At 40.4% G+C, this 13,136-nt stretch overlaps 1 protein-coding gene across 2 annotated transcripts in view; it reads left to right on the top strand.

Moving 5' to 3' along the window:
• The window catches only part of hdac4 (histone deacetylase 4), a 188,602-nt gene that overhangs the window by 156,382 nt on the left and 19,084 nt on the right, over positions 1-13,136 (top strand). For both annotated transcript variants that reach the window (XM_053495963.1, XM_053495964.1), the window contains 5 exons: positions 3,551-3,658; positions 6,077-6,132; positions 8,705-8,792; positions 10,029-10,148; positions 10,967-11,064. In XM_053495963.1, coding sequence (XP_053351938.1) covers positions 3,551-3,658; positions 6,077-6,132; positions 8,705-8,792; positions 10,029-10,148; positions 10,967-11,064 — 470 coding nt within the window. The remainder of the gene's footprint in view (positions 1-3,550; positions 3,659-6,076; positions 6,133-8,704; positions 8,793-10,028; positions 10,149-10,966; positions 11,065-13,136) is intronic.

Raw genomic sequence — 13,136 nt, 5'->3', positions numbered from 1 at the left:
CACCACTTTTTCATTTTGTAATAAATATCGTCATAAAATTTATATAAAATAAACAAATGGAAATAAAAATCCCCACTACAGACAGAAACACTATAAAGTCTCCTATACAGAATGCAATAATTTCCTCTTTTTTATTATTTATTATATATATATTATTTGTAACTGGATCTAATATCCTAAATCCGATCCTCCGTTTTGTGCTGCCGTCCCTTCAACAGCTACACTTGTGCCATCTCTAGTTTTAAGCAAAAGTAATAATAAAAACAAAAAAAAACCCTCCACTCTGTGCTAATCACATGTACGCTGCAGGCGAGCTGGATAAAGATCAACTCCAAAAAAAAAACAAAAAAAAACTTTGCTTTCATCATTGTCCCTCTTCAAGAATGTCCCTGTATAATATTTATTAATGAGTTGTGGCTGTGGGATGTGAGTGCCGGAGTAATGACGGTGGGTATGTGATGTGGCTGAACGGGGTGCAGGTTAACCCCCCTCAGCGCTGTTTGCCAGGCTGATGAATAGCAGGCGGGCCTGGCAGGCTGCTGCAGTAGACCCGGTGCAGCTTGGTGAGAAACAGAAGGTCTCTGGACTCTTTTATGGAAATGGAACAAAATTGTTGTCTTCCTGCGTCTCCACAGCTAGCCTCCGCTCTGAAAATTAGCCTGTCAGAGTCAGGAGAGACTGCCTTTCTTCATTCCAACACTAACCCCCCCCCACACACACACACTTTTCACCCCACCCCGAATCTATGTCTATTAAGAGGCTCTTTTTATTCTTGTTTTTTTTTTTCCTCTCGCACACCATTTTGTTGCCTGTATTTACTCCTGTACATAATGTGCATCTCTCTGCTCTCAATTCAGTTTATCCAGTGAATTCGTCACTATTTATTTAGTTTGTATTTTTCATGTTTGTACGTATATAGCTTTTCTTTCTGTTCACCCAGACTCTTCGCCTTGACCTTGCACTTGGTTTCTCGTACTTTTTTTTTTTTTATAACTGTAAATTCACCGCAGGCTTGTAATTCGTGACAGAGTCATTCTTGGCCCAGCTTTAAAGGGTACTTTTTTTTTTTCTTCCCCTTTTTTAACGCTGCCCTTGAGCGCTCATGCCATTGCAGGCGAAATTCATAAATTGTTAGCGAATATGTATGCACAAAAGGATCCGCGGGGACCTCACTTCCTCGAACCCTCAGCCTCTCGGTTCACGGCTTGTCCTCCGCTCCGAGATCTTAACCTCCCCGAGGTGTGCGCAACACGAGGAGAGCATTGTTCGCTGTACACAGTAAGCCAGCAGCTTACAGTACATGCTGAAATAAGCGCATTCACTTTCTCTGCCTCAGTGGAAGACATTAAGCTAAATAAGGCAGCTGATGTAATGGAAGGTTGTCTCTGACGGCGGTGGGTTGTAATGTTGCTCTGCGCCGAGGACACCTGTTCAAGAGCCGACTTTAAACGAGCACGAACGAGTCCCTGGGCTTTAAGTCCGAGGTGCGTTTTGTATGTGCACATGTCCATTTCTGTATGTTGTGTATGTCTGTGTGTGTGTGTGTGTTCATGGGCCAAGGGCCAGGCTGGAGTAATTGCATGCTGTAGGACAGGCGTGTGTTGGAATAATGAGTGGTGACTGATGAATGAGTGTTCTCTGTGTCCACACTTGGATGACACACACACACACACATATATATATATATATATACACACACACATTCCTTCTGCCAGGTTTTTCCCACTAATTTTTACCCTGCATGGCACCGAATAAATACTGCTCTCACCTGCCATGTTCTCTTGTATTTAACTCTGGGGCATTTTCACGTTCGTTGCTGAATTTTGAGGTTTAACTGTAAGCAGTTATTAAGGATGCACACATTCCCGTTTGTCACAGAGGATATGATGTATAGCTCTGCATCTGTTGCATATGGTAGAATTTACTTTCCAGGAGATTTACACTGCATTCTTTAAGCACACCATGTCTGTTGGGGATTAGGATATGAATCAGCACAAAAATAAAATAAAACATTTCAATCGCTTCATTTTCAATTGTTTTTATTTTTTTTAATACCCATTGCAGCTTTATTCTGTCTTTATTTAAAAACTCCCATCTTGCATCAAGCCTCAGAATGGCGAAAATGTCATCTTGTGCCAGACAAGCTGGCTTAAATCTCTGTATGTTTCAGTCAATTATTATAACAGTCCCCAGTTCAGACACTTTTTTTTTTTTTTTGGATAATTTATATCTGTCTTCATTTATTTTTAACATATTGTGCACCTGTAGTATATTTTGCCTTCACTATTAAGTCAGCATGAAGCCAGTATTGTGTATGGAATTGAATTGTGACCGTCATGTGCAAAAAACCATCGGCGTATCAAAAGGGTCAAATTGTTGGTTTATATCAAGCGATGGAAGGAACTAAGTAGATTTAAAATGACTGGGATTGGGTTAAGAAACACATTTATTTACAGTAATATATAATAATGAATGGACCTCACAGATGATTGGTGATGTTGCAATATAAAAAAAAAACACAGCAACACAAGAAATCATGAAATGTTTAGTAGTGCAAATATCAGCATTTCCTCATGCACGGTTTGACAAGAACTCACATGATTGGAACTAAACATCTGTGTCACCATAAGAAAACCACTTTTTAGTGAGACTAATCGAAGAAAAAAACGGCTTAAGTTTGCCAGGGAGATTGAATAAAGATTGATCTTTGGAACAATGGAAAAAGCTGATGAGTTCAGATTGACCCAATTCCAGAGCGATGGGCGCGTCAGGGTAAGAAGGGAAGCACATGAAGCGATGCATCCATCATGCATATTGGCCACTGTACAAGCCTCTGGAGGCTGTGTCATAATCTGTGGTTGCTTCACTTGGTCAGGTCTAGACCCAGCAAAGTTATCTGGCAATAGAAGGAAGCTAGCTGATGATCTAAATGTACTGAATGTCCAGGTTACCATCATCGATTTTTTTAATTTTTTTTTTTTTTTTTTTTTCATGATGGCACACGATTGTTCTACAAGCACAGAAAATTATTTCCACATTTCCATAATCAAAGCTACACATGATCATTTAAAATATGTCCAGGCAGCGTGCGAAGATTGCGACCATAGGGTTTCAGGAGCCCCTGTGATTTCTCAGGACATAACTCGATTAATCACGCTATACAGCCTTGGTGAGCAGAAAAGCATCTCAAAAAAGCGAGGAACGGGAATCGGTTTAACTTCAGGAGTGCGGATTTCTCTGCTTGCTTTCTGAGCCGTCTAGCAGGTGTTAAGGTGACAGACCTGGTGTTTACGCAGTGCAGTGTGTAAGCAAGGTCTGATTTCTCCTGTTGTGCGCATGTTAGTCTGCGGTGTTTACCCAGCAAATATCACACCTCGGTTCTCAGTGCTGCATCATCAAATGTGTTTTTCTCTCAATCTTGGATTGTTTGAGTGTCAGTGTGATTTCAAAGGCTGCATAGCCTAACTCATGTATCCTTCACAATCCTTATATTTGTATTAAACTAGTATACAGCTATGGTCTTTATTCACACTCAATTGTGTTTGTGCAGGTGGACAGCGACACTATCTGGAACGAGGTACACTCATCTAGCGCGGCTCGTCTGGCCGTCGGCTCCGTGGTGGAACTGGTGTTTAAAGTTGCGTCTGGAGAACTAAAGGTAACGCCATCCTCGTCTTCATCTTCATCATTTTTACTTCTCTTAGTAAAGGTCCGACGTAGAACTGATCCCTGTGGTACAGTATTGTGTCGGGTTTAAAATGACAGGTCTGTGAAGGTTTGCTACTCGCCTCTCTCCAGAACTCTCCTCACAACTGTTTCTGTATTTCTGCGTGCAAGATTTTGCCAGTCAACCACACCAACGTGTGACTCACCTGCTGCAGCGGATCATCCCACAAGGATACCCGAAAAAAAATAATCCCCCAAGTCTAACATGTTCTCCCATGTGTAATCTTACTGTAGTAGTCATAACACTGTCCAGGATTATCAGCGTATCATTTAAAAAGCACTCACGCTGAGTATCTTTTACCTCACTATTGGTTGTCTCTGAGATATAGAAGAACATTAAAGGCACTTAAAAATGTGTTTGACTTTTTTGTTAGAATTTTGACTTTTATCTTAGAATGTTGACTGTTTTTCCTTATAATTTAGATTTTTCTTATAATTTTGAGTTTTCTCATAATTTGGAATTTAATGTCTGAATTTTGACTTTAATCTTATAATTTCTGATTTTAATCTTAGAATTCTGTCTTTTTCCTTAGAATTTTGACTTTAATGTCACTTTATTGACAGAATTATGACTTTTACCTTTAATCTCAGAATTGTTATCTAAATTTCATTATTCTAACAATGTCACTTAAATAGCAGAATTATGACTTTTTCTTTAGAATTATGACTTTAATCGCAGGATTTAGATTTTAATCTCAGAATTTTTACTTTTATCTCAGATTTCCAATTTTATTGTCACTTTAATGGCAAATTTATGACGTTTAACTTACAATTCTGGCTTTAATCTTAGAATTTTGCCCTTAACTTTAATGTCAGAGGTTTTGATTTTTTTTTACTTAGGATTCTGACCTTAATCTCAGAATTCTGACTTTAATCTCAGAATTCTGACTTTAATCTCACTTTAATGTAAAAGTTTTGAGGGGGAAAAAAAGGCTTTTTTTTTTTTTTTTGCATAAAACCCAATTAATTTAACATTGAGAAACGATTTGTGAGTGGAAAGCATTAAAGTCTCTTCGTAATTGTGAAAAACCAAATCAGAGACCCATGTCAGTCATGTCAGAAGGCTGAAATTCTAGGCTCTTTCATGCTCAGTAACGAGTCGTGCATATTTGAAATGGGTTTTAGCACCACGTTCCACACACACACATAGCAACATTTCTGCTGCTCACTCACATTACATACATCTCGCTTCACACTCTTACTTTTCACTCAGCACCTCCACACTCCTACACCTCGCACCTCCCTGCTCTCTCCACACTCCATCCAGTATGTAAAAAAAATATATGGCCAGTATGACAAAAATGATGTGTTCATTTAGAGCCGTTCAGCTGAAATGTTAAAATGCATCAACATTGTGTATGAACATGAGCTCTTAACTATTTATCTGCATATTTAAATTTAAAATGTAATCCTGTGATGGGATTTTTTATGTCAGAAAACTTTACAAAAATATAGGAACATTCTATTGGCTAAACATATATTTGATAATGATAATGATATTCTATTAGATTTTTTTTTAATATAATAAACATATCACTCACCCACTATTGCATTATTTCTCTTCTGCAATGTCCTGCCACTTTTGTGTCAGTGGGCTAAATGCAATTTTCGCTTTGCTCACTGTTTGTGTAGCTGACTCGTGAGTAAAGGAGTTTGTCTGTGTGTGTGTGTATGTGTCAGTGTGAGATCAGCTGATATCTGGGCATCCTTTCAGCAGCAAGCAACTTAATCTCAACCAAATGCAAATACTCCTGAGTGTAACCGCATCATTAGTGAGACTGTACGTCTTCGCGCACACACACACACACAAACACACACTTTCTCTTACAGCATAACATCCTGTCTGCCAGTCATCCCACACTAAAATAGAAGTGCAACACCTCGGCCGCAGCTCAGCCCAGCGCACTCAAAGCACCCCACTGAGGACTAGCATTACACCGAATAAGCCCTTCTCTTATGTTGAATTAATATTCTCCGGAGAGAGAGAAAGGAAAACAGTACAACACAGCTGCTTCAACATTATTCTGATGGGAAGTCTCTGTGCTCCGAGTGGCTCGGCGAGTCTTCCACACTCGTCTGAGCGCAGCGACTCTGTTATCGGCCCCTCCGCTAGTCCTTCAGGTCACTGAACCGTTGATCACGATTGAAAACTAACGAGCTCAAATCTGCACCAAGCTTTAATGTATCCGAATATCATGCTGGGAAACTGAACTATACATTAGTGTGTTACTGTCATCCTGTCAGGGTGTGTACGAGCCTGCATGCATGTGCACTTGCGTGGGCCGGTCTCTGTACAGCTCTGTGTCGCGGTATAGCTAACGCAGCTGTGTGTGTTGGTGTGTGATTACAGAACGGTTTCGCTGTGGTGCGGCCTCCAGGACACCACGCCGAGGAGAGCACCCCCATGTGAGTACCCCACCCCTGTAGTGCAGAAACCACATCACCATCCTGTTATATAAACACTGTTTCACTGCACAGCTAAATCGTCTTCAGTGCATGTGTCTGAATTCAGCTTATTTATCGTTAGTTACAGGAATCCTTGCACATATTCTATACAAGTAGTGTTCACTTAAAAGTGACCTTTTAGACCTGAAGCTAAGACCTTACATAGGGGCGTCATATATGGGGCGTTCGAGTCAAACCAGGATTTTGATAAGAGAGTAAAAACTTCCTTAATTTCCCTATATAATCAATCCCCTGCTACACTAATACACTTATCTGTACGGTCACAATCCCAGTTTGACCTGAACGCCCCTTGTAGATACATATAACAATATATCACTGTCCGGTATACTGGATTTTTTTTTATACAGTGTATATTCAAGATCCATTTATCTACAGTATACTGCTTATCCTCTGTAGGGAAATGGGAAAGCTGGAGCTTATCTTAGGGTACTTGTGGACACAATGTGATATTTGGTGTGCAAATCATATATCACTTAAAAGCTTGGGTATTCCCCAGAAAAATAAATATTCACGAACTTAAAATTAAAGGACAGGCCACTTATTCAGTGGTAGCCAAAAGTGTTTTTTTATTAAATTTTTTTATTAGTATTTTTTTGGTAATAGCGAATAGGAATAAGAAGAACAATTTGTTATTTTGTGAAATAAAATTTTGCTATTTAACAATCAATATTTAGTATAAAATGATTTGTTCTTTAAAATCTGCTCGATCTGGCTGGGCATAAAGTCAAAAAGACGTCTGCGGTACTCTGGTGTCACTCGCTCAACCCATGCCTGCTTGATTGCTTCCTGAAGATCATGTACTTTCACAATTTCCCAATTCACACGGGAATTTCCAAGGTTTAGCCGTCTTTTTGTGCAGAGGTGAACACCCCGGCTTTAGAAAGTAAAAGTCCTGCCACATATTTGTTCCATCCATGAACTAAACCAGCTGATTCTAATTAACAGCTCTCCGGCCAGATGGACGAGAACTAATTAGTGACATCACCATCACCTGTTCTGTGCGCAGGGAGAACTCTAATATGTTGCACATGTTGTCTTAATACTTTTGGCCACCACTGTAGAATTATCAGACCATTTGCAGGGTTTGAATCAGAGTAAGATGAATCATTTTACACACTGCGCTTAAACGATATCCGTTATTAAATGAAGCAAACATGTACTGCAAGTTTTGTATTATAAATATAGTAAAAATATCTAGTTTACAAGCTGTAGCCTGCTTGTAAATACAGGGATCATAAACAAGCATTAAACGATTGTGTATAGGAATTACAGAAATAATGTGAGCGTGGCGAACACTGAGCTGGCACTGAATAAAGAAATGATGATATAATTATATAAATAATTCTTTAAACTGTTTTCTGTATTTCGGTTAGTTTTATTTATTTATTTATTTTTTTTTTTATTGTTCTTAAACACATTATAATTCTGTGGCTCTATAGCTCAGTCTGGCTCAGTTTAGCAGCTCGCATGTGCAAAAAAAAATAAAAATCTCACCCGCAACCCAAAATGCACGGCATGTTCGGCTCACTTCCTGCACTCGAGCCAATTCAGGGTCAAATCACTTTCCTGCTGCGATAGAACCACGCCGAGTCTGAGAGATCGAGGGAATGTCAGAACGGGCGTGTTGATCCAGTTAACAAACTGCGCCAGGTTAGAAAACAGACCGGGGTTCGATTTTAAGAGACTAAACGCTGCATATGTGAAAACACCCTGATACAACATGATGTAACTCATTCACACACACACACACACTGAAACATAAATGAGGCCCAGGTCAAAGGTGGACATCCTAGCCAAGACTTCCCCAACTCACAAGCCTGGCTGCTCTACAGGGATAACGCAGTGTGATCCTCTAAACCTAACGTTCAGACGTTCTCACTAGTTAGTTTAGAGAGGATACTGAATCTGTTTCAGTGTCATGACTGAAGGGTTGTTAGATATTTTTTTTTGCAGTTGTTTGTTTATCTGCATGTGCGTGTGGGTGTCTTGGTGTCTGTGCTTTTCTGTGCGTGTTAAATACCTGCGCATAAGCTGTACAGTAAGTGATCCGTATTACTACTTCCTTCTTTGTTCTACAGAAAAGCCTCTTCACTAAACCGGTCTCATTACATAAAGGTTAAGTGAAATTATTGTTCCATTGAGGCTTTGGGGAAAGGTTAAATCAGATGGCTGTTGCAATGCTGTGGTGAGTGTGCCAGGCTTAGTGGAGGCAGTGTGTGTGTGTGTGTGTGTGTGTAGTGATGTATCACTGTGTATGGGCTCTAGGCCAGGCCAATGCAATGTTCTCTCCACTCTGAAGTGTAGCCAGAACTCTGTGGGTGAATTGTCATTAGTGAAATGGGAGAATCCACTCGACCAGGGGGGTCCACTTTACACAAACTCACACACACACACACACACACACACACATGCACACTGCACACTACACTACTCTCCTGTGCTCTCTGCTCTCGTTTATTCATCCATCTCTCTCTCTCTCTCTCTCTCTCATTTTCTCTCTTTGCAATAACAGGGGATTCTGTTATTTCAACTCGGTGGCCATCGCAGCCAAACTCCTCCAGCAGCGCCTGAATGTCAGCAAGATTTTAATAGTGGACTGGGTGAGTTGTTTTCTCAGAAGTCTGACCAATAAAAGGGAAGAATGTCAATAAGGGAACGAGCTCTCTGGTATCGGATATGCCGTGCCGCGACTCGAAAAACGGAGAAGTCTCAAAACGAAAAAAAAATTCAAATTGCATTTCCATCACAGCGATATGATGAATTCTCTGTCCTGATTGGCTGAAAGATGTTGATTTATTTGCTATAACTGGAGCTCTGAGAGTAGGTTCGTGTGTACTGCGAATCACAGATTTATATTTATAACAAGCGCTCGTTGTTTGTAGTAAAAAAAAAAAAAACATTTACAGGGACTTTTTTGGCAGACATGCGGCTTAGTTTTAAAACGCATCGCTGTTTAATGATGAAGATGATATCGCTGATGATATTTATTATAAGGGGGCTGTATTATTAATATCTACAGACGCCGTCCCAGCATCTCGTAACAGTCGGGTAGAATATGAAGATTATGATAATCGTACAGTATGATGATATGACCAGCTGTAGATTTTTCCTGTGAAATTGAAGAGAAGAAAAAAAACAGACTGGTGAGATGATAATTATAGCAGCACTGATTTACAGCAGGTTACTAAGCTAAATTGTAATTGGTGCTAAATTGCGTAGGTATAAGTGGAATAAAGCACAAAGCCATGTATCAATTTTATGGCGTTAAAACAGATTTTGTTCCTTATAACCAACAATTTGCTAAATTATCAGTAAAAGCTCTTCCTTGCACACTGTATGCTGTAAAGCCCCGATCTGAAACGGTTCTGCCAGGTTAATATGTTGTGTAGAGCGAGTACCACGATACGGGCCGCAATGTCCAGCAATCCTGCTGACCAGTCTCGACTGAGATCATTAAGGTCCAGGGATGCCTTTGAAATGCTGTTCATTTCCTCCTGCCTGTCACGCAGCGCTTCTGCTGGAACTGTAGACACCACGACACCCAGCGCCTCAGATCAAAAGACACAGGATGAGACACAAAGCTATTAAACGTTATTACACTGAGCTCAGAATAGAATGTTTGGACATTTTTTATGGCATGAAAATGTCACAGTCAATGTCTTTTCCAGCAGAGGATCTGATTTTGACATTGTGTGAATGACCTGTATTCTTCATGTTGATGCAACTGATGTAGTGTGTGTGTGTGTGTGTGTGTGTGTGTGTGTTGTTGTTGTTGTTGCTTTACTGAGTTTTTACTTCAGCAAACACTAAATAATAACACCACGTTCTTCTTTTAGGATGTCCACCATGGCAACGGCACCCAGCAGGCTTTCTACAGCGACCCCAATGTGCTGTATCTGTCTCTGCATCGCTATGACGACGGGAACTTCTTTCCTGGCAGCGGCGCTCCTGATGAGGTCAGAACCACAGACGCAGCTGAGACACCAACTCATCATGTCTCACAGACCAAGAGAAGAAGAATAACACTTCTCTCCATTTCAGTTTCCCCAGCTTACACACACACAAGATCCCAGTAGGGCTTTATGCATTATGTCATGAAATGTTGTTCTAGGAGCAAACACAAAGGTCAATAGTAACATTGTTTATTGATGGACTATTGTTTTTCGCTTTGTTGTGCGCATTACTGTTGCTTATTTAAATTAGCTCTATTTGCTTGAAGCATGTACACAACCCCCCCCCCCAGGCAATAGGATATGTGAACAGATCGGATATAACATTAACAACTAAAAAAAAATAAACACATTTGTATTGATTAATTCAATTTAATTCAATTTTATTCATTGATTTTTTACATATTAATTGAAAAAAATATATGGTGTAGTAAAAGATTTGGTGTACAACTTGGAAAAGTTTTTTTTCTTTTTCCCTCTTCCCCCCAGACCTTCTAATTTTTGTGACACTTTTTGTTTGAGCAACCATCGTCAACCTTATCCTGGCTAGGGTTTGTTGGATCCCGGAGCAGAAGAATATCTGATCTAAAGCAGAAACAGAAAACTGTTGTTAACGGGCCTAGAAACAATTATCTGCTATGGTTTCTCTAATAATCATACCTAATGTTCCTGACTCGCCGAAAAGTTCCTGCTTGTTCTGTTTTTATCATGAATCAATACATTTGTACTCAAACTGACTTCTTCTAAATGAGAGAAGTGTAACCAGAAAGCTATACCATTATTGCAATAATAAGGCTTTGTGTGTCCCTGTGTGTTTTTCCCAGGTGGGCTCGGGGCCTGGCATGGGCTTTAATGTGAACATGGCCTTCACAGGTGGTCTGGAGCCTCCAATGGGAGACGTGGAATATCTGGCCGCCTTCAGGTAATCACCACTTCTGGTTCATATTGTATAATCTTTTTTTTTTTTCTTTTTTTTTAATGAGGTAAGTTTTATTATATATTAAATTTTTCGACCATCATCAATATGAATATAAACACTCAGCTAGAAAAGTCTGTACTTATTAAGGGCACCTTTCTTTCCTGGTATTTCACATCTTTGTAGTTTATATTGATCTGTAGGAAACGTAATAAGTTTTCCGTGTGATTGAGTGTGACATCTTTAGATCATATCTTTATTGTTGCCTCTCCTTTGAGTGCTCATGCCTCTGCCAGCCTCGCTCTCAGAATGTTTATTTAAGCCATGCATGGTCCAGGTTTAGAGACTGTCCTGCTGGCTCCTGCTGCGAGTGCCCTTCTAGAAGACGCAAGTAGACTTTACTTTAAACCTGCTGTACGTACAGTACGATTTGTTTTTTTTTGTCCTACGCATAAGCATGAGATACCTAAACGCATCAGTGTCCCTAGCGCTATTAACCTGTCAATTAGCGAGCAGTTTGCTGCAGGCCGGATTTTTGCGGAAGGCAAAATAAATCTTGTGTTGCACTACTGCAAACTTTGCCTCCATCCTGAAAAAAGTGTGCACGTTGCCCACAACTTTCACACACCTTTTCAGCATCTAAGAGTAAATAAAAGAAAGTTGGAGACGAAAGCTTCCAAAGCAGTGTCTTGTAACAATTTGTTTAAGCACTGCCCCTCTTTTGGCCAGTTTCTTTTATCTGTGTACGGGGGCTGATGTGAGCCTTTGAGGATGTGCCAGTAGGTCTGAGCCCCATTAGCTCCGGTGTCTGGAACTATTAATAACCCTCTCTCCTCAAAACGCCAGCACACGGCCTATTTCAGCCCTCCGCTTTGAAGAGGTCAATCCACAACCAACACGTCGACTGCGATCCCGCAGGTAGACAATCGGCGTGACAAACAGCCCACAGCACGTCTGCGGTGAACCCGAATGATCCCGGCTCATCGCTTTGTTCACCTCCCTCCCGGCACTCCAGTCAGCCTTCGGTCCTGTCTTCAGGTCTCGCGGGCACTGTAAATCTCCCTACAGCGCATCACTGATAAACAGCACTATTTCGGTCCGGCCTAAGCTCCGCACGCAGGGTCTAAGTGATGCCAGCTGCTTCACACGCCGCATCGCCCGGTGCTTTCTTCACTGAGGCTAGACGTGAAGCTTCCCACGGCACACTTCTTTACACCAAGCGGCCCTGCAAACGTTATATTCAGTCTGTTTATACCGTGTACTGCTGGCATTTATCTCACTCTCGCTTGCGCAGCAGACGTCCCACGAAAAATGCATTCCGTTAGCGTTACAAATGTCGGGCCTGCGTTTTGTTACTTTTAATGTTTTTTTTTTTTTCTTGCACATATGGATGTCTGACTGACTCCATATTTGCCAGGGCAGAAGTAGAAAAACCTAGCGCGCATATAGTAGTTGCTAGATATCCTTTGACAGGAACTGTAACGTAACGTAAATTTTTTTTATTATTAAATGGGAACAAGTACACGGCTGTGAAGATTCCAGGTCCCTAGCAAGGAGTCCACGCAAACCTGCTCGATTTACAATATTGATGTAGATGATCATGATACAGGTGGTGAGTTCAGAACATAGTTTCTGAAAAGTAAAAAGTTATTTAGAGTATCCTTTAAAATAACACAATCATTTCTGTTTAAAAACTGTTTATTCAAACATATTTTATATACTCTATCTTATATATTTGCTAATTACATAAATGTACATGGGGGGGGGGGGACCTTGCTTTGTCCAATGTACATATTGGCATCATCTTTAGCCATGAGCGAAGGTTCCCGTTTTGTCATCTTTGATAAGATAAGAGACGGCTTCAGATTTTGGAAGCCAGTTTAGTTCTTGTGCTGTTTAAAACTTTATTGAGTTTCCTGGTTTTGGCAGTCTCATGTGTTCCACAGGCAAATTTCTATTGGAAGACCTATTTTTCCCCCAAGAACCATGTCACTGAGTCTCTCTCGTAACCATGACAACCATAAGACTGTCATTCTGTCTCATTTTTAAAAAATTCTTATTTTTAATTTTTTTTACTT

The sequence above is a fragment of the Clarias gariepinus genome, chromosome 5 (genome assembly GCF_024256425.1).
Source record: "Clarias gariepinus isolate MV-2021 ecotype Netherlands chromosome 5, CGAR_prim_01v2, whole genome shotgun sequence".
Classification (NCBI taxonomy): Eukaryota; Metazoa; Chordata; class Actinopteri; order Siluriformes; family Clariidae; genus Clarias; species Clarias gariepinus.
The sequence above is the reverse complement of the archived record's forward strand: the minus strand, read 5'-3'. Positions and strand labels throughout refer to the sequence as shown.